Source organism: Ursus maritimus, unplaced genomic scaffold (genome assembly GCF_017311325.1).
Source record: "Ursus maritimus isolate PB19 unplaced genomic scaffold, ASM1731132v1 scaffold_26, whole genome shotgun sequence".
NCBI classification, from domain to species: domain Eukaryota; kingdom Metazoa; phylum Chordata; class Mammalia; order Carnivora; family Ursidae; genus Ursus; species Ursus maritimus.
This window is the reverse complement of record NW_024425119.1, coordinates 41,119,284-41,144,383: the sequence shown is the minus strand read 5'-3', so window position 1 is coordinate 41,144,383 and position 25,100 is coordinate 41,119,284. Positions and strand designations below refer to the sequence as shown.

At 43.0% G+C, this 25,100-nt stretch overlaps 1 protein-coding gene and 1 long non-coding RNA gene across 2 annotated transcripts; one reads left to right on the top strand and one right to left on the bottom strand.

Moving 5' to 3' along the window:
- The first annotated feature begins 318 nt into the window (after positions 1-318).
- Positions 319-7,597, top strand: LOC103675482. Its single transcript, XR_571857.2, has 3 exons — positions 319-1,957; positions 5,219-5,371; positions 6,576-7,597. It is a non-coding gene; the product is annotated as an uncharacterized LOC103675482 (long non-coding RNA).
- Positions 7,598-8,558: 961 nt separating this feature from the next.
- On the bottom strand, positions 8,559-16,260 carry METTL7A (methyltransferase like 7A). The gene is made up of 2 exons (XM_008704577.2): positions 15,282-16,260; positions 8,559-10,160 (listed from the first exon to the last, which is right to left on the bottom strand). The coding sequence occupies exons 1-2, from the start codon at positions 15,777-15,779 to the stop codon at positions 9,924-9,926; spliced, it is 735 nt and encodes a 244-aa protein (XP_008702799.2). The 5' UTR covers positions 15,780-16,260; the 3' UTR covers positions 8,559-9,923.
- Between the last annotated feature and the right edge of the window lie 8,840 nt (positions 16,261-25,100).

Below are 25,100 nucleotides of genomic sequence, written 5' to 3'. Positions count from 1 at the left end.
ACTGTCTTATAAAATGCAGCCCAGTTTTCTTCTTGAGACCTAGAGTGTGCAGACAGCAGTTTGTCCCTTTGTAGCCCTCATTCAGTTCTTCCTGCAACTGTTTTGCCATTCCACACTGTGCTCCCCTTGGCTCTGTGTTAGTGCAATCTGGAGCCTCGTTACAGTTCCTGCTATCATTTACATACTGGCCTTTTCTTTCTTGTCCAGTCTAGCTGAGATGGTAGACAGAATAATGCCTCCTCTTCCCCACTCCCAGGTATGTCCGCACCCTAATCCCCACAACCTGTTGGATGTATTATGTTACATGGCAGAGGGAAATTAAGGTTGCAGATGGAATGAAGGTTGCTATCCAGTTGACCTTGGGATGGGAGGTTATTCTGGATTATCTGAGTGGGGCCGATGTAATCACAAGGGCCCTTGTAAGTGAAACTGGGAGGCAAGAAAGTCAGTTTCAGAGAGAGATTTGAAGATGGAGGAAGGAACCATGTGCCAAGGAACCAGCGTGGCCTCTAGAAGCTGGAGAAGGCAAGAGAAGAGATTTTCCCTAGGGCCTCCAGAAAAAACAACCCTGCCAACACCTTGATTTTAGCCCAGGGAGACCTGTTTTGGACTTTTGCCCTCCAGAACTGCAGGATAATAGATTTGTATTGTTTTAAACCACTAAGACTATGGCCATTTGTTGTGGCAGCTACAAGAAACAAATATGGCTGACACGGGCCTGGCATGCTATGCAGCCAGTCTGCCCCAAAGGCCAGGAGAGGGCGGGGATGGGGACTTGGACGTGACAGCCCTGTTGAATTCCACAAAGGGAAGTCTGTGGGAATAGAGAGGACTAAGGGTGGAATCCTGGGGAAGCGGGGGGCAGCCAAGGAGCTTGAAATGGAGCAGCCAGAGGGTCAAGAAGACTCACGAGAGATAGAGGAAGATCTCAAGAAGGGCAGCCAGAATCAGATATTACAGCGCTCATACGGAGGACGACGCCTTCGTATTTGGAAAGCGGTAATGACTTTGTGGAGAACAGTTTCAGATAGGCTGGAAGCCCAATGATAATGGATTGAGGAGTGGGTGGGCAGTGGGGGAAAAAAAACTGGATTTGATATTTTTAAGAGATTTGACAGGGAAGGGAGGAAAAGAGCATAGCAATTTCAGGGGAAAGCAAAGCTAAGTTTTTTGTTTGGGTTTTTTTTTTGTTGTCGTGGGGTTTTTTGTTTGTTTTTAGTGTTTTGGTTTTACTGGAGGAAGGTGGTGTGTATTTTAGGATATTTGAACACAGGGGAAGAGTAATGATGCAAAAAGGAATATGACTTGGCAGAAAAAAGACTTGAAAGAGATGACTCAAGAGCTCAGGGCTGGCCTTGCTGCTGTGGTCAGGAGAGGGCACCCATGAGGTTCTTAAATCTCCCAGGCCGGCTCAGCGGCTCTCTTTTTGTTTTTCCTTCTGCGCAGTGAGTAGTAAAGTCATCTGCTGAGAGCAGAAGTGTGGAAATGAGCGTCGTCAGGGTGTGGCCTCTGTGGCAGCTGAGGGTAAATTGTGAGATTTCTGAGCAGCCCTGGCATGTCTACCTCAGGCTTCCTACTCTCTCCTGACAGCCCCAGCAGAGGAGGCAAATGGCTGGAGTCGGTTGTGCGTTTCACAGAGCCTGGGTGCTGCAGATCGAAAGCTGAGTTAAGACCCGCGCCCTGTCCCCAGGAAGCTTGGGGACAGGCAGAGAGCAGACAGCCAGACAGCACAGGGTGGAGAGCCAGCGATGGGCGTGGCCTATAGAGGACCGAGCTTCGTCGCCAGGGGGACCGGATCACAAGAGCCTTGCATTTTAGGTGAAGGATTTTGAGGTTTCATCTGAAAACCGTGAGAAGCCATCAAAGGATTTGAGGCAGGAAGTGATATTTTAATTTCGGTTCCAGGGAGCGGCACTGAGACAGATTGGAGGGGTCAGGCTGAGGCCAGTTAATCCAAGTAAGGAGGGATGTGAGCAGACGTGATGGGGGAAGAAAGGAAGGGACAGTGTCTGACTGGCTGTGGGAGGTGAGGAAGAGAGAAAGCCAGGATGATGTCCTGGTTTCCAGCTTGAGTGAGAGTGACAAAAATAGTTTTGCCATTTTACTAAGATAAAAAAAAAAAAATAGAAGAAGCAGATTAGGGTAAAGGAGACCCTGCAGTCAGAAATTGGCAGGTTTGTATGGCAAGAGGAAAAGGAGGCGTGAGTAGGAACGTGAGGATGGACTGGTTTTGACTGCTGTCCAGTCTGGTTAGAAAAGGGACGCCATGTGGGCTGGCAGCCAGGGACAGCCCGAGGCGGAGTGGTGGGGTTAGAGGTCTCTAAGCTGAAGAATAAGTTTAGTGGGGGAGGTAAAAGGCTAAAGGCTACTTCAAGAATAGGATTTCAGAGTTTGAATATTCATATGTGGCAATTTGGAAATGATGACAGTATACTCAGGCACTTGACATGTCTGTTTCCTTCTAGAAATGGTAGGTTTATTTGTAGCAGCATTTTTCCAGGGAGAGGATCTAGACCTTTCATCAGAGTCTCAAGAAGTTCCTTAGGACCCTATAAAAATGAAGAATTGATACCAGGTGGCACCATTTTTACCTAATCTTCACATTTTCAGACATATCTGTCATCCAGGTATAGGTGGTATGCACTGGCTGTGTGAGCAAAAGGCAAATGTTTTTTTATAAAATTTTACACAAGGTCCCAGAAGGCCTCCTTCCCAGAATATGAAGGGAAGAAAATAAAAGCACAAGAGCAAAAATGCGGGCTGACAGGTTAATGATTTATTAGTTGTGTCCACTTTCTCCAGTGTTTTCTCCCAGTTTCAGCATTGGGGCAGAAGGGGTTGTATGGATTGGTAAGCAGTGTAATATATGGCAACATTTATATTTATAAATAAATATTAGATATTTATTTTTATATTGCAGCTTTTGCTTTTAAAAAAGGGTTTTTAGATTTCTTTCTTCCTAAGCTTCGGTAGACAAAATCGAAAAGAAACTCTTCCTCTGGGATCAGAGTAAATGATCTGTTCCCATAACCTGAGAGGTGAGATAGAATTTGAACTGAGTGCTGCTGCTTTCATGGTCCTAATACTGCCTGCTTAGCCTGACAGGTAACATGTGAGCCAAGATCGAAAGGATTTGGGAGATGATATCTGCATCTTTAGCATTTCTGTGTAGAAGTTCTTTGCGGCATCTCGCGTAGGTGCCAAACTTTTTATTGTTAGATGCAAAAACTGGAGCTTTGCCAAGTTATTTTTTGAAAAAAATTTTAAAGATTTTATTAATTTGACAGAGAGAGAGAGAGCAGGAGCAGGCAGAGCAGCTGGCAGAGGGAGAAGCAGGTTCTCCGCTGAGCAGGGAGCCCCACGTGGGGCTCGATCCCGGGATCATGACCTGAGCAGAAACCAGATGCCAACTGACTGAGCCACCCAGGCGCCCCCATCCCAAGTTATTTTTTATGGGAGATTTCTTTAAAAGTGTACCAAGTCTCCAGAGGGGCTTCTGGGTGGCACAGTCGGTTAGGTGTCCAACTCTTGGTTTTGGCTCAGGTCATGACCCTCAGGGTTGTAGGGTCAAGCCCTGAGTGAGCCCTGAGTCGGGCTCTGCACTCAGCAGGAAGTTTGCTTAAGATTTCCTCTCTCCTGGGGCGCCTGGGTGGCACAGCGGTTAAGCGTCTGCCTTCGGCTCAGGGCGTGATCCCGGCGTTACGGGATCGAGCCCCATATCAGGCTCCTCCGCTATGATCCTGCTTCTTCCTCTCCCACTCCCCCTGCTTGTGTTCCCTCTCTCGCTGGCTGTCTCTATCTCTGTCGAATAAATAAATAAATCTTAAAAAAAAAAAAAGATTTCCTCTCTCCCTCTGCCCCTCCCCTCGCTTGTACTCACAGATGGGAGCGCGCGCTCTCAAATAAATAAATAAAATCTTAAAGAAAAAGTGTACTGAGTCCCCAGAAAGCGTTATGGTGTATAGCAATCCAGTCGATTGGAATTACAGGACCCCATTTATAGGAGTAAAGTATCTTTGCCTACACAGAAAGTTAAAGTCCGTTCTGTTCCTCTCTCAAGTGCTTACGGAGGCCGGGCCCTGCCCCGTGTGGAGAGGCTCCAGCCCCCACGGCAGTTCGGTAGCTGACCAACTCCTTTTGCATTTATGTCCTTCATCGTCACAAGAACCGTAGGAGATGTAGGTGGTGGTATCTTCTTATACTAAGTGAACAAAATATTAGTAAGGTGCAGTGATGAGATTTGGATTCAAATGTTGTGACCCCAAATGCCATGTTTTCGCCATGGGCCCACAAAGCTGAGAGAAGTGTTGAGGTGTCTACTGACAGATTCTCCTAACTGCAGAGCCGAGAAACTTCCATTCAACTTCATGCTGAGGAGCTTCCTTTATCGTTTTGAGCTGCAGGAATGGCTGAAGTGTTCTGGAAATTATGGGCATGAAGACAGAGGTGGTGAAGGCATGGAGACCCGTTTGAAGCATTTTCTAGCACGAGAGATTGTGACTTGGATCAGACACTCGTGCCTTCCTAGGAAACCATGTCTTTGTGCCCCAGGAAAGTTATTTGCTGAGGTTCTGTTTCTCCATCCTAGGTTAGTGGGGTGAATTGGGTGGAGGAAGGCAAAGAAGGTTGAGTCTGTTGCAAGAGGAGTGTTTTCCAACTACTGTATCCACATGTAGTATCTTCCCCTCACCTTAGAGCTACTTTTCTGCCATGTCCCTGAATCATGCACTACGTAGCAAGTTCCAGTGTAAATGCTTTGTCATTCCAGCTGTCCACACTCAGTCTGTATGTGCAGCCATCCAGGGCTTAGTTCCCAGATGAAGATGGCAGCTGTGACCATGCAGTAGAAGGGACCAGCTGAGAGGTGTGTAGAAGAGGCAGGACTTGATGATGAATTAATCGGTAAATACTTTTGGAGCACCTGCTATCTCCTAAGTACTGTGTCTGGCATGTAGAAGAAAGGAAGAAGAGATTGGTGGTGTGAAATCACACCCGTGAGTATGCTAAGAGATTTCTCTAGGAGGAAGCTTCTTGAAACAGCCAGCAAATGCTTTCTAGAAGGGCATCTCTTTATCTGGTCTTGGGAAATAATTATAGGTGTTGAAGAAATTGGAAAGTGTTGCTTATTTAGGGAAGGACCCAGTCAATTTTGTTTTTGACATGTTCAGTTCTCAGAGAAATGGCAAAAGTGTGAGGTTTAAGAATCTTTTTCAAATAGGTGATGGCTCACAACCTAGGAGTATAAGCAAGGCTCAAGGGATTGAACACAGACCGAAAGAGTCTTGGGGGACCATTCACCACAGGGCCTTGTGTTCGAGAAGACCTCAAGAAACACTGTAACATTGTGGAGAGGCCTGGGCTCTGGAATCAGGTAAGCTATGTAGGCATCCTGCTGTGACCACTCACCATGTGGCTTTGGGCAAATGATAGAGCATCCACTGGTCTGCTTTCTCACTTGTCAGTTGTAGTAACTTACCTGCCTTGTAGAGTTATGAGTATTATATAAAATAATTGTGTAGGGACGCCTGGGTGGCTCAGTCGGTTCACTGTCTGCCTTCGGCTCGGGTCATGATCTCAGGGTCCTGGGATCGAGCCCCGCATCAGGTTCCCTGCTCAGCGAGGAGTCTGCTTCTCCCTCTCCCTCTGCCCCTTACCCCTGCTCGTGCTCTTGCTTTCTCTCACTCTGCTTGCTCTCCCTCAAATAAATAAAATCTTAAAAAAAATAATTGTGTAAAAAGTTGGTGCCTGGCATAAAGAAGGCACATAATAAATGGACATTTATATTGTTAGCTATTCGAGTCATGGAATAAAAGATCATTCCAAGGAAAAGGTTGACATCAGTGTCAGACACATTTTAAAGATTGAGAAAGACACAGCCTGAATTAAGGCTGTTGGACATGAGAAATGTTTACTTTTAGAGTGGTAAATTCTGAATGGCCGTTTTCCTTGTTTCTATGTAATTCTTTACAGGTTCCCAAGTACTTTCCTTTGGGAATAAAATAAATACCTTTCTTGGTCGGCAAATTACTATGGTTTTTTTTGTTGTTGTTGTTATGTTTGTGAACTAGAAATTGGGAACATTGGCACTCTACATTCATTTCCTGTGCCCTCAATTAACATGACCTCTGTTCTTGGTTCTGGTGGTTCCATGGGTCAGGGGATTCTGATTATTCTTTAATGTTGCCTGAATGCTTTTGGTTTTCGGTATTGAAATCATGAAGTGATGCTTACTGAACAGTTCTCTTTTTTGCTTTTGCTGACATTAGGCGGCTGTGATTCAGTCCACTCTGATGGCCTTTAGTAGATTAACAAGAATTGAATTTCAGTTGTGTTAAGTTCTGGGTTTTTTAAAGCAATGCCAAAGGGAAAGTCTTCTGTTAAGGATCAAGAGTACAAAAGGAACTGTTACACAATGTTTGCTTCACTTGTTAGTCAAGTCTGAAGTGTGTAGGAACTCAAAAGAAACAAGTACAATGTTAGAAAACTTAGGAACAGAATGTTTTATAATATAAGTATAAGCAATTTCAGTGGTGTTTTGTTTTGCTAGCCATTAATATTAAGTATCGCACTCACAGATCCAGGGGCTTAACAAGATAAGAAGCTGGTGTAAGCCGTCAGCCCCACTCCTCCCCTTGGGCTCTGGTGCCCGGCCCTGCCGGCCTTCAGCTCCTCCAACGGATTGTGTTTCCTCCTTTTATTTGTCTATGGCTCAAGCTGTCCTCTTACACCAAAACACTAACGTCCTCTGGAATTCAGGTCGGATGTCACTTCCTCAAGGAAGCCTGTGACCCTCCTCCCCGGCTGGGTCAGATTCCATTCGCAGGGCACCTGGCACTTCTCGCAGCTCGATCTTTCCCTGCTGTGGGCTCCGTGAGGCCAAGGAGCAGGTCGAGCTGAGTCAGGGCCCCGCGCCGAGCCCCGAGCCAAGTACACAGAAACTATTTGTTAAATAAAGTTCAACGTTTATTAAGTACCAAGCGCTTCACGTCCTTCATTCCTCACATTAACCCTTTAGGTGGATATTCTCATCGAGAGATGAGGAAACCGACACCAGAGACATAACTTGCCTGAGGTCACATGGTCAACAAATGACACAGCCAGGACTTTGGTCACTTTGAGGCCAAAGCCAGTGTTGTTTTGTCTTTCATTTTCCTCGTTGCCGGCGTTCTCAGCCTGGTGCTACGTGGTCTATCACAGGAAAGCAGGCAGAGGGTCTGACGGAACTGCAGCCCTGTGCTTCTAGGGGGCGTATGTGGTGGGCCTTCTCGGAGGGCAGCCCTGCTCCTCCCGGTCACAGGCCCTGTTTTCATTTGGAGGATGACAGCTCTCCCTGTCCCAGTGCATGTGGTCTGGGCGCGCTCAGCCCCAGGAATGAGGCACTGTCACCTGTTCTCGAGCCAGGCAGCACGTAATCCATCGGATCCAAACAGTACCATTGGTTCAGCCATGGGCTTGTGACTCAGTATTGCCAGTAGGAGCCAACTGAGACCCAATCCAGAACTTTGGTTGGAGTTTTTGCAAAAACAGTCGATCTCTCCAACTGGTCTTGGCCTGTGAAAGCATGAAGATCGGCGCTACTTCCTCAGACTCCGCACCTGGTAGGACAGACAGGAGGGCAGAGGGGACATCTGAGAATATCAGCGGAGCCCCGCTCAAGCCGTGCCTGAGGCTCTCTGTCCCTGTGCTTTCCACTAACTTGAGTCATAAAAGTCCTTTTTCTACAAAAGCCTTGTTTCAGTTCAGAGTTGTGCCACTCGCAATCCAAGGAATCCTAACCAGCACGGTGAATGTGTTTGCCTTTCTCTGTTCCCATTTTGCATGGGCTTAGGTCACTTCCACAGGCTGTTGGAAAGACCATACGTGTGTGTCTTCTGGCCCGTGGAGGAAAGCCGTGAGGAGGTAACATGGCAGCGATGATATCGAAACGGGTTTTGTGGTTTGGGGAATTGGGGCTTCTAGGACCTGCTCGGTAACTTGTAGAATGTAAGAAACCTCATTTATTTATTTCTCTGCATCTTCGTTTTGTACAGAATGTGAGGGTAATATTTGCCATGCCACTTAGACAAGAAGGAATTGATAAGAATGTGTGTATACTTCGTACTCGGGCATTACTTCTCTCCAGCGTGCTGGTAACATTTCAGCCTGTCAACCCGTGGTTTTTCGTATTTCTCAGTCACTAGACTAACCTAACCAATAGTGAGGTGGGTAGTTAAGGAGGGTCCTGCTTTGGGGAGACTGTAGAGGGAGGAGATTCCTGTTGTAGACCTCAGGAGGCCTTCAACGACTGTCCCAACCTCATCATAACAATAACTGTCTGCATGTTCAAGAGAGTTAGAATAGTAAGTGTCCTTTCTTTCTATGCTGTGGATTTTACAAGTGGGGGTCTTTGGACTTGAACTTTTCAAAACTCATTCTGATCCTTCCAAAATTGCTTTCTCTAAAATCCACTAGCTGCGTTTATAGTTATCTGGTAGTAGAAAGAAAAATCTGTATGTTCAAAGAGCTTAATTTTCCCCTCCCAGAGACATTAAAAAAAAAAAAAATGAAGCCAAGCCAGCAAAGATATAAACCATTTATTTCCATTTCTAAAATCTATGTGAATTGATTGATTGATTTCATATTTAAAACCATCCCTTTGTAGAGTCATTATACTTTACAGAAAATATGCTAAATTTATTAAAATACACATAAACTATTGCCGAAAATGCTATTCTTAATCCCTCTGACTGACCAACCCAACACTTGTTTTCAAAGCACTTACGATTTTCAGAGGTTTCCATGGGGGCAAGGAACGAAGAAATCATCTTGGGACAGGAGTGGAAATTTGGTCAGAATAATCCCCCAACTACGTGTCTACTTCTTTTTCTTTTATTCTTTTCTTTTTAAAGATTTTATTTATTCATTTGACAGAGATAGAGACAGCCAGCGAGAGAGGGAACACAGCAGGGGGAGTGGGAGAGGAAGAAGCAGGCTCCCAGCGGAGGAGCCTGATGTGGGGCTCGATCCCACAACGCCGGGATCACGCCCTGAGCCGAAGGCAGACGCTTAATGACTGAGCCACCCAGGCGCCCCATACGTGTCTACGTGACAGAGTGCCTAGGTTTTAGGGGCCCTTACAAAGCGTACCTAATTATACAAGGTTTTCCTTGTTACAGTGGGCCTTTTCCTTACCTACAATTTAAGACATGCAGCAAAGTATATGCTACATCATAAGGAAAATGTACTCAAGAAACCGAAGTGCCTCGGCTGTTTTTCTGGGTATACTAATGTGTCAGGTACCATCGTCATCTTAAGAACTGAAGACTGGGATGCAGGGAAACAAACGTCAGTGGAATCCGGGAGTAAAAACAACAACGCTGGGCGGAGCTGGGTGTGGCTTAATTTAGAAAACCAGCCCCCTGATACTAAGAACGACAAATAGATTCCTATTTCTCTTTCAAAAAGACCTGGGCTATTTCGATTTGGGTTTTCAGCGAGTTAGTATTTCTTGGTTCAGTTTGTGAAGTATTAAGATCTTGTCACTTCTCCCTTTTCAAGTCCTCTTTTGGGTGATTTCACTGGTTCTTAGCACCAAGCCCTCGAAGAAGGGGTGAAAGGAACATCTGCCAGGTAGCAATTGAAATAAGACAATTGGAAGGATTTGGAAGTTATCGCATAAACTAAAGTTTGGGGATAATGGTAAACTTCAATTATGAAGCCCAGCGTTTCCTTTTAAGGGAGAGCCCTGTGTTGCTTTGGTTTGGTCTTGACCCTCTTGGGAGACGACAGAAAATGGCCAAAGAGGTTATAACATAAATTCTTAGGGATGAAATGCAACTTTACCTTAAAAAAAACCCAAAGATTTCCTTTGTTCCAATTAGGATTTTAAGTGTACAAGTGTAGCCTGAAGCTATGAGCCATTGGCTCTCTGCTCCCCACTCGGGTTACTTCACAGCATACCCACAGACGTGGGGGCGCACCAGCTCCCAGGACAGAGGAGCCTGGAAGTGCTGCAGCTTGAGCTCGGAGAAGCGTGCGCGCTCCAGCGCCTTCCAGCTCTCTCTGGTCAGGTGGCACCCGTCAAACAGCATGTACCAGCAAGGATGCAGGATCTGCTGCCAGAAGTAATTCCAACTTGAGCTCTTAGCTACGACATGCTCCAGGAAATAGAAAGCCCCTCCCTGAGAAAGGAAAAAAAAACAACAAAAAACAGGATTCTAGTTTTGGAAGAACAGGTTTATAAGATGATGGAAGCTTCGATTTCAGGGGCCCTAAAGGCTAACTTCATGAGAAGGCGTGGATACATTAGCACTTACTAAGACACCATTTCTTTTCTTTTTTTTTAAGATTTTGTTTATTTATTTGACAGAGAGACAGCCAGCGAGAGAGGGAACACAAGCAGGGGGAGTGGAAGAGGAAGAAGCAGGCTCATAGCGGGGGAGCCTGATGTGGGGCTCGATCCCAGAACGCCGGGATCACGCCCTGAGCCGAAGGCAGATGCTTATCGACTGAGCCACCCAGGCACCCCTAAGAGGCTGTTTCTTAGTTTCTGTCAAATTTAATCCAGAGCTGCCAATCTAACGCAATTAACACATACTTTCTGATCATAAAAGCAATATGTCATGATAGCTAAAACTTGTGGCAGCTCCTGCCTGCAAGGTCCTACCCTTAATGCCGATCACGTATCCACTGCTTTAATCCTTATGACACACTTCTTCGGTAAGTATTATCATTCCTATTTTTACCGATGAGGAAAATGAGTCACACAAGAAAGAGCAACTTGCCCAAGGTCACACAGCTTATAAATGTCAGATCAGGTTTGGTTTGAACCTGGACAGTCTGGCTCCGGAGGCTGGTAATACTGCCTCGCCCATATGTGGATCTTAGGGAATGTAAAAAGTCTAAACAGAAAAACAAGGACTATTCTTCCTCTCAAGGGAACTGCTGTTAAGATTTTGTGTGTACATCGTGTGATTATGCCTCTTTTCCCTAAAACTGGGACTAGAATGTCCCTTCTGTTTTGTAACCGGCTTTATTTTATTTATGCATTTGAATATTGTTCTAAAACATTATTTAAAAGCTCTTTACACAGTATTTCACGCCACTGAGGGCACCATCTCTTAATCCTTCTCATTGAAGTTATTTCTAATTTTTCATTATTGTAAATACTATTATAGTGTCTATCTTTATCCATATACATCTTGGTGCCCATCTCTATTTCCAAATAAGTAACTTGCTAAAAAGTGGAACTGCTGAGTCAAAAGTCTGTGCCACCTTGAAGATTTAATTAATTAGTTTATTTATTCTTTATTTTTAAAATATTTTTACTTATTTGAGAGAGAGAGCATGGCGGGGAGGGTCAGAGGGCGAAACAGATTCCCCACTGAGCAGGGAGCCCGACATGACTGGCAGGCCTGGATCCCAGGACCCCAGGGTCATGCCCTGAGCCGAAGGCAGATGCTTGACCAACTGAGCCACCCAGGCGCCCAGGTCTGTGCCTTCTTAAAGCTGTCGGTGCAGGTTGTCAGACTGCCCTTTGGAAGAGTCATCGCAAGTTTACATTCATACGAGCAATGGGTGCGAGTGCCCATTTCCAACAGACTCATCAGTCCTTTTTCCTCTATCCTGTCAGTTTGATGGGTGAAATGGTATTTCATTTTCAATAATATGCATATCTTTAATTTCTTAATATATATAACTTTTTTTTTTGCTAAACCTTATTGGTGATTTGGACTTCTGTTTCGTCTGTTGATGTCCTTTACCAGTTTTCTAATAGGGTGTTGGGTTTTTCTTACTGCTTAGTGAGGGCATTTAGTATAATAAGACTACGTACAAACGTTTCCCCCAGTTTGTTGTTTGCCTTTTCTTTTTTTTAACATTTTATTTTTAAGGAATCTCTACACCCAACATGGGGCTTAAACTCACAACCTCGAGATCAAGAGTCCCACCTGGGTGGCTCAGTCTGTTAAGCAGCTGCCTTCCGCTCAGGTCGTGATCCCAGGGTCCGGGGATCCAGCCCCCTGTTGGGCTCCCTGCAGTGGGGAGTCTGCTTCTCCCTCTGCCCCTCCTCTGCTTGTGCTCGCGCGCTCGCTCGCTCTCTCTCAAATAAGTAAATAAAATCTTAAAAAAAAAAAAAAGTCACATGCTTTGACCGAGCCAACCAGGCACCCAAGTTGTTTGCCTTTTAACAATTTTTTTTAACTTCTTCTTCTTAAAAACTTTTTTTTTTTTAACTTCATCTGAACATTGTTCTTGGGTTCTGCTTCGCAAACCTGTGAGAGAGTCTGAGTCCACCCCCAGCACTGCCTGAGGCTAAACAGTCACATCTTATACTTCCCTACCGTTGTCACAAGGATGTAAATACTGTGATGAATGAAAATACCGAAGCATCTAGAAGCATTACTGAAGTCACTGTACCACCGTATCGTCAGGGATTTTATTCAGTGGATATAATGTGTAAATCACTGTCCCGTAGGAATTAGCAACCGCTGTTTTCATCTAGAACAGTCCTATAAATGTGGGTGACATACAGACAAGATAGACGTTATACGTTCTCAGAAGGACTTCGGAAGGCTTCTCCCCTTCTACCTCGATGGGGAGTAAGGGGAGAGGGACCTCCAAATCCCCTCTAAAACCCGTAGTGATGGTCACACTCTTCTTAGCCTCCTCTGGCTACTCGAGCCTTGCGTGTCCCAGACAGAGAGCGGGGAGGTGGCAGTTTCCCAGTTCTGTGGTTAGGTGTAAGACCTGTGTTCAGGATTGGAAAACCTGGAATTTCCTGAGTGGGTTAAAAAAAAAAAATTTTCCGTAGATGAGAACAGGAGGAGGCCCAGGTCTGGGGAGGCGGATGTAGCCCTTGGGGTAACACAAGTTAAGCAAGAGATGCCTGTCACCCATTCAGGTGACCGTTGCATAGAGAGCTGGATATGCAGGTTTGGGGTTAGAAGAAAGATCTGGGCTAGGTATTTAGATTTGGAAACTACCTGGGTACGCAGGGTCATTGACAACTTTGGCAGGGGTGGGGGTGGGGGGGGAGGTCCATGAGATTGCCTTGGGGCTGTATTTAAGTGAAATGAGAGCCAAAAAAGAAAGTCCAGTATTTAGAGATGGGCAGAGGGAGAGCAGCCAGCAAAAGTGGTAGAAATATTGAAGTCGGAGAGATGATAAGGCCCTGATGACAAGCACTGTGATGCAGCAGTAAGAGTATTTGCATTCGAGAAAGTCAGAGCCACTAGCTGTGTAACCTTGAGGAAGTTTCTCAACCAACCTCTGTTTCCTCAACACACCATGAAGACAGTCTCTGCTTTAAAGGACTGTTGTGAGGGTTAAATGACACTGTGATAAAGCTCCTGGTTACGTTCAGCAGAGGGCGGGTGCCTCACCGGAGCTAAGGGAGATGACCAAGAATGAGATCTCATTAGGATTGCTAGAAAATGCAGGTAAGCATTACTTCCTTTGTAGGGGTAACACTGTCAACAAAACACTTACTAGCCTTGCCCACTCACTGCCCTGTCTTAGGACATAAGAACCCAGCATTTGGATGTAAAAATCAGAACATCTCAGGGCACCTGAGTGGCTCAGTTGGTTAAGCATCTGACTCTTGATTTCGGCTCACGTCATGACCTCAGGGTCGTGGGATTGAGCCCCATGTCAGCTCTGGCTCAGCATGGAGTCTGCTTGAGACTCTCTCTCTCCCTCTGCCTGTCCCCCATGTGCTCTCTCTCTCTCTCTGAAACAGGTGGATAAGGGACACCTGGGTGGCTCAGTGGGTTAAGTGTCTGCCTTCAGCTCAGGTCATGATCCCAGGGTCCTGGGATCGAGTCCTGCATTGGGCTCCTTGCTCGGTGGGGAGCCTGCTTCTCCCTCTCCCTCTGCTGCTGCTCCCCCTGCTTGTGCTCTGACAAATAAATAAAAATGTTTTTAAAAAAAGTTTCTTGTCTATCATTCCCATGAACATACAGACATACGTATATGTACGTATGTGTGTGGGTATAAGCCCTCACACAATGGGCTTATACTCTAATAGTCTATGTTTTTATTGCTTTTTGTCATTTAACATTATCTCGGGGAGTTTTTCATATTAACATAGATAACTCTTCCTTGTTCTTTTTAACAGATGCACAGAATTTTTTTATACTATGTGGCAGACAATTTACTTGAACAGCCTCCTACTGATGGACATTTAGGATAATTCCAATTTGTGCTGTTACAAATACTCCAGTGAATGTCTTTGCATATAGACAAGTTTTTGCGTATTTCTGCTGTATAGCTATAGGATAAATTACTACTGGCTAAAAGACTATGTACACTTTAAGTTTTGAATATTATCAAGTTACCCTCCAAAGAGGGCACTTCCTCCAGTGCTATGGGGGTATTCTGCCTCTCAAACAAACCCCAATACCATATTGACCTTAAAAGCCTCTGACAGTATAATAGGTAAAAATGTATCTTGCTTTAGTTTCTTTGTGTGTAAGGTTGAGCATTTTTATCAAATAATTGGCTTTTTTTTTTTAAGAGAGCGAGGGAGGAAGTGGGGGAGGGGCAGAGAGAGAGGGAGAGAGAGAGAATCCCAAGCAGGCTCCATGCCCAGCTCCAGCCGGAGGCGAGGCGTGATCCCACTACCCTGAGATTAGAACCCCAGCGGAAATCAAGAGTTCCTCCTTAACCCACTGAGTCACCCAGGCATTCCTGTAACTGACTATTTTTATTTATATTTCTGTTCCTGCTGTTTGCCTATTTTTCTCTTCTGTTTTTCTTATTTGTAAAAAATCCTATTGATCCCTTGCAGTGTCTTTTAAAATGAAGGAGGGGCGCCTGGGTGGCTCAGTCGGTTGAGCATCTGCCTTTGGTCATGATCTCAGGGCCCTGGAGTGGAGTCCCACATTGGGCTCCTTGCTCAGTGGGGAGCCTGCTTCTCCTTCTGCCTGCTGCTCGCCCTGCTTGTGCTCTCTCTCTCTCTCAGACAAATAAATAAAATCTTTAAAAATAAATAAATGAAATTAAGGCAGTTAACCTTTTTGTCTATCCTCCCGGGCAAATACTACTTCTATGTTTTGCTACATCATTTACGGTACTTTTTTTTTTCTCTCTCTCTCTCTGTAGAAGTTTTTAAATTTTATGTACTCAGAATCAGTCTTTCCCTTTATGGCTTCTTTCTGACTCTAAGATTTTTAAAAATTCAACAGTGCCATCTCCAGTAGCCTTACTTTTTGTGTTTGAGTGTTTGATCCGCCTGAAACTGACCGAACTGCCTAGGTGATAGGGCTGCCACCACCCAGTCCTCCTCACAACCCCTCACTCACCGGCCTCAGCACCCTGCGCACCTCCTGGAGCATCTGCTCCTGGCTCTTCACCGAGCACAGGACCAGGGTACAGACCACCACGTCCACGGAGCCATCGGCCACCTGCGACATGTTCTCTCCCGCAGCCACCACAAAGCGCTCGAACTGCAGGTGTTGGTTCTCCGCAACACTCTTGATCAAGAACTTCTCGAAGTTGGGGTTGGGGTCAATACAAGTCACCCTGCATCCCGGCGGGTAGAACTTGAAGTTGGCCCCGGTGCCGCAGCCTACCTCCAGCAGGGAGAGTGTCCCGGAGGGGCCCACAAAGTCCTGCAGGTTGCCGAAGAGCTCGCGCTTCTTGCTTGCCATCTGCTCATTGTATATCACGGTGAACCTCTGCATGAAGTGGGGGAACCATTTTTTGCATATCTGGCTCCACAAGCCCAGAAAGTTCAGCAGGAACATGGGAGATGCCAGGATGTAGACGAAGAGCCTGAGGATGAAGATGGTGAGAGCCATCACTCAGGAGACAGCGAGCGACCAGTTACCCTGGACTTCTTTACTGCGAGAGGAAGAGCTCTGGCCACACTCCAGAGCCAATCAACTGCAGAGGAAAGAACCGGCTGGGAGAGAGAGAGAGACGCCGTGGAAGTCAAATCAGGGGCGAGAGGCCCGTTTCACCTAATTTATAGGCGTTTGGCAAAAGATTCAGCTTAGTTTTCATGAAGCAAAAGGAGAAGGTTCCCAGCTTCCTTTAGAAGGAAAATTGATCACAGTCCCTTATTCCAACGCAGCGCTCGCTTCTCCTTGGCTGGGTTAGGGCTGCTGCGAGTTTCCAGCCGCAGTTTTATAAGCACAGCGCACTTACGCCCTCTCCGGGTGCTCCAATGACATCTGCAAAGAAAACAGAATCTGTGGGTGGAGCCTGGTGAAACCCTACCGGAGGGCGGCTGCCAAGTGCCCCCCTCCTACTAACCCTTTGGTCCCTCTCGTTCCCCGACGCCGTTTTTTTAAAAAGAGGAAGTGACTAGACACGCTTGCTTGGCCACAGTCAATAAGAATGTCCCCCTTTTGCATTCTGGGCTGAGGCTCTCAGACATTCATAACTCAACAGGGTTATTTTTAAGTCATTGTTTTGGCCCGCCCGTTTTTTAAAGGGGAAGTTTCATCTTCAAATTGTGCAGGACTGCTACGTTACTCAGCTAATTTAGATAAAAATCGTCCGCAGAATACTCATCTTTGGGAAACTAAAAACCTAAAGTGTACAGAAAATAGTTTCAAGCATTCATCTGTTTTTAACAAGAAAGCCTTGGCTTTAGAGTGGGTCAGGGAACACAGAAATTTTCAAAAATAATAGTAACCTTTTTTTCTTTTTAAAAGATTTTATTTAGAGAGCGTGAGGGGGGGGGGGGGGGGGGGGGGGGAGGAGGGGCAGAGGGAGAGAAAATCTTAAGCAGACTCCTGGGAGTGGGGAGCCCTGGGCTGGGCTGGATCCCACAACCCTGAGATCATGACCGGAACTGAAATCAAGAGTCAGAGGCTTATCCACCGAGCCCCCCAGGTGGCCCTGGTGACATTTACTTTTTTAAACTGGGTGATGGATACAGGAGTGTTCTGTTGTTTCATTATTGTTATATCCTATACATATTTTATAAATACTATCTCGTTTCCATTTTTAACAGCTTTTTTGAGGTGGAATTGATATAATAAACTACATAAAGTGTACAGTGCAATATATTTTGGCCTATGTACAGACTTGTGATGCCATCACTTCAAAGTAATGAACGTATCCATCACCCCCAAAAGTTTCCCATTGCCCTTTTGTAATCTCTTCTTCCTGCCCTCCTCATTCCAAGGCAAGCACTGATCTGTTTTCTGTCACTAGAGATGGATACACATTTCCTAGAATTTTAAGTAAATGGAATCCGGCATTACCATGGAATCATGTGCGTTTTTGGTCTGACTCCTTTCACTCAGCATAATTATTTGGAAGGTCAGCAACATTGTTGCATGAATCCATTGATTTTATTGCTAAGTAGCATTCCCTTGTATGGATGGATAACAGTTTGTTTATCCGTTCACCTGTTGATGGACATGTGGGTTGTTTCTTTGTTTTTGGCTTGTACAGATTGAGCTAACGTGAACGTTAGTGTACAGGTCTTTGTGGGGACATAGGCCTTCATTTCTCTTGGATAAATTCTTACGAATAGAATGTATGGGTTACATGGTAGGCAAATATTTAACTTTTTAAGAAACTGCCAAACTGTTTTCCAAAGCAGGTATAACATTTTATATTCCCACTGTAAAGGTAGGAGAGATTTAGCTGCTTACACCCTCAGCAATACTTGGTGTGGTTGTCTTTTTAAATTTTAGCCATTTTAAAAGGCATGTAGTAGTCTCTCATTGTACTTTTAATTTGCATTTCCCTGATGATTAATGATGTTGAGCACCTTTAATGGGCTTATTTGCCATTTGTGTGTATTGTTTGATAAGGTGTCTGTTCAAATATTTTGCCCATTTTTAAATTGGGTTCATATTGAAGATTGAGAATTCTTTGTACATTCTCAGTATAAGTCATTTACCAAATGCGTGATTTTTTCCCTAGTCTGTGGCTTGTGTTTTTATTCTCTTAGCACTGTCCCCATCTTGTCCTCTCTTCCTCTGCCTCTGGCAACCACCAATCTGTTCAATAATGAATTTGTTTTTTTTTTTCTTCTTTTTTGTGGGGTTGGTTTTCCCTTCCTTCCTTCCTTCCTTGCTTCCTTCCGTCCTTCCTCCTTCCTTCCTTCCTTTTCTTACATGTAAGTGAAATCATATGGCATTTGTCTTTCTCTTATCTCACCTAGAATACCGTTAAGGGGTGACTGGGTGGCTCGGTCAGTTGAGCATCCGTCTGACTCTTGGTTTCAGCTCAGGTCACGATGTTGGGGTTGTGGGATCAAGCCCCGAGTCGGGCTCTGCACTCAGCAGGGAGTCAGCTTGGGATTCTCTCTCCCCCTCTCCATCTGCCCCTCTCCCGCTCTCTCTCTCTCTTTTTCTCTCAAATAAATAAGTCTTTAAATATGAATCAATCTTAAAAAAAAACGCCGTTAAAGTCCATCCATGTTGTCATTATCTTAGCTGTGTCTTATTTTGATAAAGTCCAATTTGTACATTTTCTTCTTATGGCCCATGACTTTTCCCCCTAAAAACCCTTGCCTATTTTATGGTTGTAAAAAGTTTCTCTTATATTTTCTTTCTACATGTTTTATAGTTTTAGATTTTGTATTTAGGTTAGGTCTGATTCAATTGAAGTTTTTTTTTTTCTTTTTTTAATATATGGGATATGCGGTAAAGGACAAGGTTGATTTTTTTTCTGGTTTTATTGAGATATAATTGACAGAAAGCACTTTATAAGTTTAAAGTATATAGCCTAAATGTTAGTATTTTTTCTGTATGGATACGTAGTTACTCCAGCATAATTTGTCAAAAGGACCATCCCGTCCTCCATTGACTTATCTTGGCAACTTTGTTGAGAATCAGTCGCCCATATACGCGTGGGTCTACTGCTGGGAATTCTGTTCTCCTTTATTGTCTGTTTGTCCATCCATATGCCAGGAACACACTGTTTTGATTACTGTGGTTTTATAGAAAATCTTGAAATCAGGTAGTCTAAGTTCTTTGACTTTGTTCTTCATCCGCAGAATTGTTTTGACAATTCTAAGTAATTTGCATTTTAAAATAAAATTTTGAAATTTTAAAAATTATATAAATATACATATCGTTTATTTTTCATTGCAAATTTAATTTCCTTAGTAAATACAGGAATATTAAGATTTTCTAGTTCTTCTTGTGTCTATTTTGGTAACGTGTCTTTCAGAAGTTTGCCACCGTAACAAGTCTAAATTGTTGAATATATTGGTACAGAGTTGTTCACAGTATTCTCTTCTAATCCTTTTAATATCTGTAGGATCTATAGACATGCTTTCTTTTCCATACTGATACTGATATTTTGTGTCTTTTTTTTTTTTTGGTCAATTTAGCTAGAGGTTTTTGTTTTTCCAAATTTTTATTTAAATTCTAGTTAGTTAACATACAGTAATATTGGTTTCAGGAGTAGAATTTAGTGATTCATCACTTACATTTAACACCCAGTGCTCATCATAACAAGTGCCCTCCTTAATCCCCATCACCTATTTCACCCATCCCCTGCCCACCTCCCCTCCAGCAACCCTCGGTTTGTTCCCTATAGTTAAGAGTCTCTTGTGGTTTGCCTCCCTCTTTTTTTTTCTTTCCCTTATATTCATCTGTTTTGTTTCCTAAATTCCGTATATGAGTGATATCATATGGTATTTGTCTTTCTCTAACTTATTTTATTTAGCATAATATACTCTAGCTCCATCCATGTTGTTGCAAATGGCAAGATCTCATTCTTTTTGATGGCTGAGTAATATTCCATTGTAGATATATACCACATCTTCTTTGTCCATTCATCAGTCAATGGACATTTGGGCTCTTACTATAATTTGACTATTGTTAATGGTACTTCTATAAACATAATGGTGCATGTGCCCCTTTGAATCAGTATTTTTGTATCCTTTGGGGTAGATCCCTAGAAGTATAATTGCTGGATCATAGGGTAGCTCTATTTAACTTTTTGAGGAACCGCCATACTGTTTTCCACAGTGCCTGCACCAATTTGCATTCCTACCCACAGTGTAAGAGGGTTCCCCTTTCTCCACATCCTCGCCATCATCTATTGTTTCCCGTGTTATCAATTTTAGCCATTCTGGCAGGTGTGAGATAATATGGTTTTTTTTTTTTTTTTAAGATTTTATTTATTTATTTGACAGAGATAGAGACAGCCAGTGAGAGAGGGAACACAAGCAGGGGGAGTGGGAGAGGAAGAAGCAGGCTCACAGCAGTGGAGCCTGATGTGGGGCTCGATCCCATAACACCTGGATCACGCCCTGAGCCGAAGGCAGACGCTTAACCGCTGTGCCACCCAGGCGCCCCTCTCATCATGGTTTTGATCTGCATTTCCCTGATGATGAGTCATGTTGAGCATCTTTTCATGTGTCTGTTGGCCATCTGGATGTCGTCTTTGGAAAGAAGTCTATACATATATTCTATTTCTTAACTGGATTATTTGTGTTTTTTGGGGTGTTCTTTATAGATTTTGAATACTAACCCTTTATCAGGTACGTCATTTGCAAATATCTTCTCTCATTCGTAGGGTGCCTTTTAGTTTTGTTGATTGTTTCCTTTGCTGTGCAGAAGCTTTTTATCTTGATGATGTCCCAGTAGTTCATTTTTGCTTTTGTTTCCCTTGCCTCTGGAGACTTACCTTGTAAGAAGTTGCTGTGGCTGAGGTCAAAGAGGTTGCTGACTGTGTTCTCTTGTAGGATTTTGATGGTTTCCTGTCTCACATTTAGGTCTTTCGTCCATTTTGAATTTATTTTTGTGTATGGTGTAAGAAAGCGGTCCAGTTTCATTCTTCCCCATATTGCTGTCCAATTTTCCCAACACCATTTGCTAGAGAGACTTTTTTCCATTGGACATTCTTTCCTGTTTTGTCGAAGAGTTTTGTTTTGTTTGATTGGGAGGGGGAGAGCGAGAGTGAGAGAGAGCGGGGTGGGGGGGTGCAGAAGGGCAGGGGGAGAGGGAAGTCTTAAGCAGGCTCCATACCCAGTGTGGAACCCGATGTGGGGCTCAGTCTCACGACCCTGAGATCATGACTTGAACCAAAATCCATAGTCAGACACTAACCCACTGAGCCACCCAGGTGTCCTGGTTGTTTGTTGTTGTTGTGTTTTTTTTTTTTTAATTGAAGGACAGTTGACATACATAATACAATATTATATTACTTTCAGGTGTACAACATACTCATTCAACATTTATATGCATTACAAAATGCTCACCACCATAAATGTTGTTATCTTCTATTACAAAGTTATTACAATAATGGAGACGCCTGGGGGGCTCAGTTGATAGAGTGTGTGACTCGATCTCGGAGTCATGAGTTCAAACCCCAACTTGGGTATAGAGATTACTTTAAAAAAAATCATGTGAAACTTGGACTAATTTAAGAATTTTTCTTTGTACTGCTTAATTCATTTATAAATATTTCACATATGACTAGCTTTCCTGTATGTTTGAAGATGATGGCTTAAATTCTGAATAATAAATAAAAGAGGGGATGCAAATGTTACTGGGAAAAAAAGAAAAGAAAAAAGACAATAAAATTAACCCCCTACCCTCTCAGAGACCCTCAGTTCAGATTGGTCCTCATTAAGTAATGAGCAAAAGAAGCAAGGTACAAGCTTGTGTGAATGGAGAAGTGGAAAGGTCTTTGCTGTTGTAAAAGTGCTGATATTTGCTATTTGACTTTCTGATTGTGAAAATGAGAAATGTCACATTAAAGAAACAAAGTTATTACAATATTATTTACTACATTCCCTATGCTATACTCTATTTCACTGTATACTCTATATCCTTATTTATTTTATTGCAATTAAGTTTGTACCTCTTAATCCCCTTCACCTGTTTTGCCCATTCCCCTATGGCAACCACCACTTTGTTCTCTGTATTTCCGAGTCTCTGTTTTGTTTGTTCATTTGTTTCGTTTTTAAGAGTCCACATATAAGTGAAATCATACGTATTTGTCTTTTTCTGTCTGACTTATTTCACTTAACATAATACCCTTCAGGTCCATCCATGTTGTTGCAAATGGCGAGGTTTCACTCTTTTTATGGCTGAGGAGCACCCCACACTAAACTTCCTTACCCATTCATGTGTTGGTGGGCGCTTAGGTCGATTCCATATCTTGGCTATTGCATATAGTGCTGCAAGGAACACAGGGGTGTATATATCTTTTCAAATTGATGTTTTCATTTTCTTTGGGTAAATACCTAATAGTGGAATTGCTGGATTGTATGGTATTTCTATTTTTAATTTTTTGAGGAATCTCCACAGGGTTTTCCATAGTGATTACACCAATTTACACTCCCACCATTAGTGCATGAGGGTTTGATACTAGCCATTCTGACAGGTGTGAGGTGATATTGTGGTTTTGATTTGCGTTTCCCTGATGATGAGTGATGTTGAGCATCTTTTCTTGTGTCTGTTGACCATCTGTGTGTCTTCTTGGGAAAATGTCTATTCAGGTCCTCTGCCTATTTTTTAAAAAGATTTTATTTATTTGAGAGAGAGAAAGAGTGAGTGCGGGGGGCAGAGAGGGAGAAAGAATCTGAAGCACACTCTGTGCTGAGCGCAGAGACTGACATGGGGCTCGATCCCACGACCGCAAGATCATGACGTGAGCTGAAACCAAGAGTTGGATGCTTAACCGACTGAGCCACTCAGGTGCCCCTGTCTTCTGCTCATTTTTAAATCACATTGTGGTTATTTGGTGTTGCATTGCATGAGTTCTTTATATATTTTGGATATTTACCCCTTATTGAATATATACTTCACAAATATCTTCTCCTATTCAGTGGGTTGCTTTTTCATTTTGCTGAAGGTTTCCTTTACTTTGCAGAATCTTTTTAATTTGATGTAGTCCCAACTGTTTATTTTTGGTTTTGTTGCCCTTGCCTGAGGAGGCAGATCCAAAAAAAGATTGCTAAAACCAATGTCCAGGGACGTCTGGGTGGCTCAGTTGGTTAAGTATCTGCCTTCTGCTCAGGTCATGATCCCAGGGGCCTGGGATCAGAGTCCCACATCGGGCTCCTTGCTTAGTGGGGAGCCCCCTTTTCCCTCTGCCTGCCGCTTCCCCTGCTTGTGCTCACTCGCTCTTTCTCTCTCTGATAAATAAACAAATAAAATCTTAAATAAAACCAATGTCCAGGAAATTACTGCCTATGTTTTTAGGATTTTTATGGTTTCAGGCCTTTCATGTAAGTCTTTAATTGACTTTTGAATTTGTTTTTCTATATGGTGTAAGAAAGTGGTCCAGTATCATTTTTTTTTTGCATATATGCTTTCTTTTGCATATGTTTTTCTAACACCATTTACTGAAGAGACTGTCTTGTCCCCCATAGTATGTTTGTGCCTCTTTTTAAGTAACTATATAAACATGGGTTTATTTCTGGGCTTTCTATTCTGTTCTATTGATTTATGTCTCTATTTTTGTTCCATGACCATAGTATTTTTCCTACTAGAGCTTTGTAGTACAGTTTGAAGTCTGGGAGTGTGATACCTTCATTTTTGTTCTTAAGATTGATTTGGCTAGTCAGGATGTTTTTTAGTTCCATACAAATTTTAGGGTTATTTGTTCTAGTTCTGTGAAAAATGCTATTGGTATTTTGACAGGGATTATGTTGGATCTAATTGCTTTGGGTACTAAGGACATTTTAACAAAATTAACTAGTGCGTGCTAACCATAGTGTGGTATATCTTTCCATTTATTTGATTTGTCTTCAATTTCTTTCATCAGTGTTTTATGATTTTCAGAGCACAGTTGGTGAAGTTATTCCTAGGTAGTTTATTGTTTTTGGGCAGTTGTAAGTGTGATGATTTTCTTAATTTCCCTTTCTGCTATTTCATTATAAGTATATAGCAATGCAGCAAATTTCTACATATTAATTTTATATTTTGCAGCTTTATTGAGTTCAGTTATTAGTTCTAGTAGTTTTTTGGTGGAGACTTTAGGGCTTTTTTTTATATGATGCCATGTCATCTACAAATAGTGACAGTCTTACTTCTTCCTTACCAAGTTGAATGCCTTTTACTCCTTTTTCTTGTCTGATTGCTGTGGCTGGGACTTTCAGTACCATAGTGAATAAAAGTGGCAAGAGTAGACATCTTTGTCTTGTTCCCAATCTAAGAGAAAAAGCTCAGTTTTTCAGTATTGAGTATGGTGTTAGCTGTAGCTTTGTTATATATGGCCTTTATTATGTTGAAGCATACCTCTAAATCCACTTTGTTGAGAGTTTTTCAGCATGAATGGATATTGTATTTTGTCAAACACTCTGGCATTTGTCGAGATGATAATATGGCTTTTATCCTTTCTCTTGTTAATGTGATGTATCATGCTGATTGATTTGCAAACATTGAACATCCTTGCATCCCTGGAATAAATCCTACTTGATTGTGGTAAATGATTCTTTTTAATGTATTGTTGAATTCAGTTTGCTGATATTTTGTGGAGGGTTTTTGCATCCACGGTCTTTGTTTTAAAGTCTATTTTGTTTGTTATAAGTATTGCTACCCTGGCCCTTTTTTTTCTTCTTCCATTTGCATGGTATATGTTTTTCTAGGCTTTCACTTTTCAGTCTGCATGTGTCTTTAGTCTGAAACGAGTCTCTTGTGGGTACCATATAGGTGGGTCTTTTCTTTTTTTTAATCCATTCAGTGACCCGATGTCTTTTTATTGAAGAATTAAGTCCATTTACACTTAAAGTAATTACTGATAAGTATGTACTTATTGCCATTTTGTTACTGTGTGTCAACTAGACTCAAAAAATTAAACATAAAATTGCAGTCTGTATTCTAATCGTCTCTTTTGGTGGAGGGAAATGTTATATAACTGAATTCCAGTTGCCTGACGTAAGTGATCTAAGCTGGGCAAAAGATAAGCAGTTGCTGGTAGCAGCTCCTGCCTGATTAGAAATACATACCTAAAGGGTGATTAAGACATTGCTTTGAAGTGAAAAACAAGAGCTTGCTGTCAATGTATTTTAGAAGAGTTCCTTAATATTAACATTCGGGGCTATCAAGTGAATCTGAATGGTACTCAGATAGTATAAATAGGAAAAGACTAATACATTATGCTGATTGCTATGCAAGCATTACCAACGAATTCCTTATAAGACCTTGTTAATGGGTAACGTAGGGTCTCTTTTAAGAAAGAACAGTCAG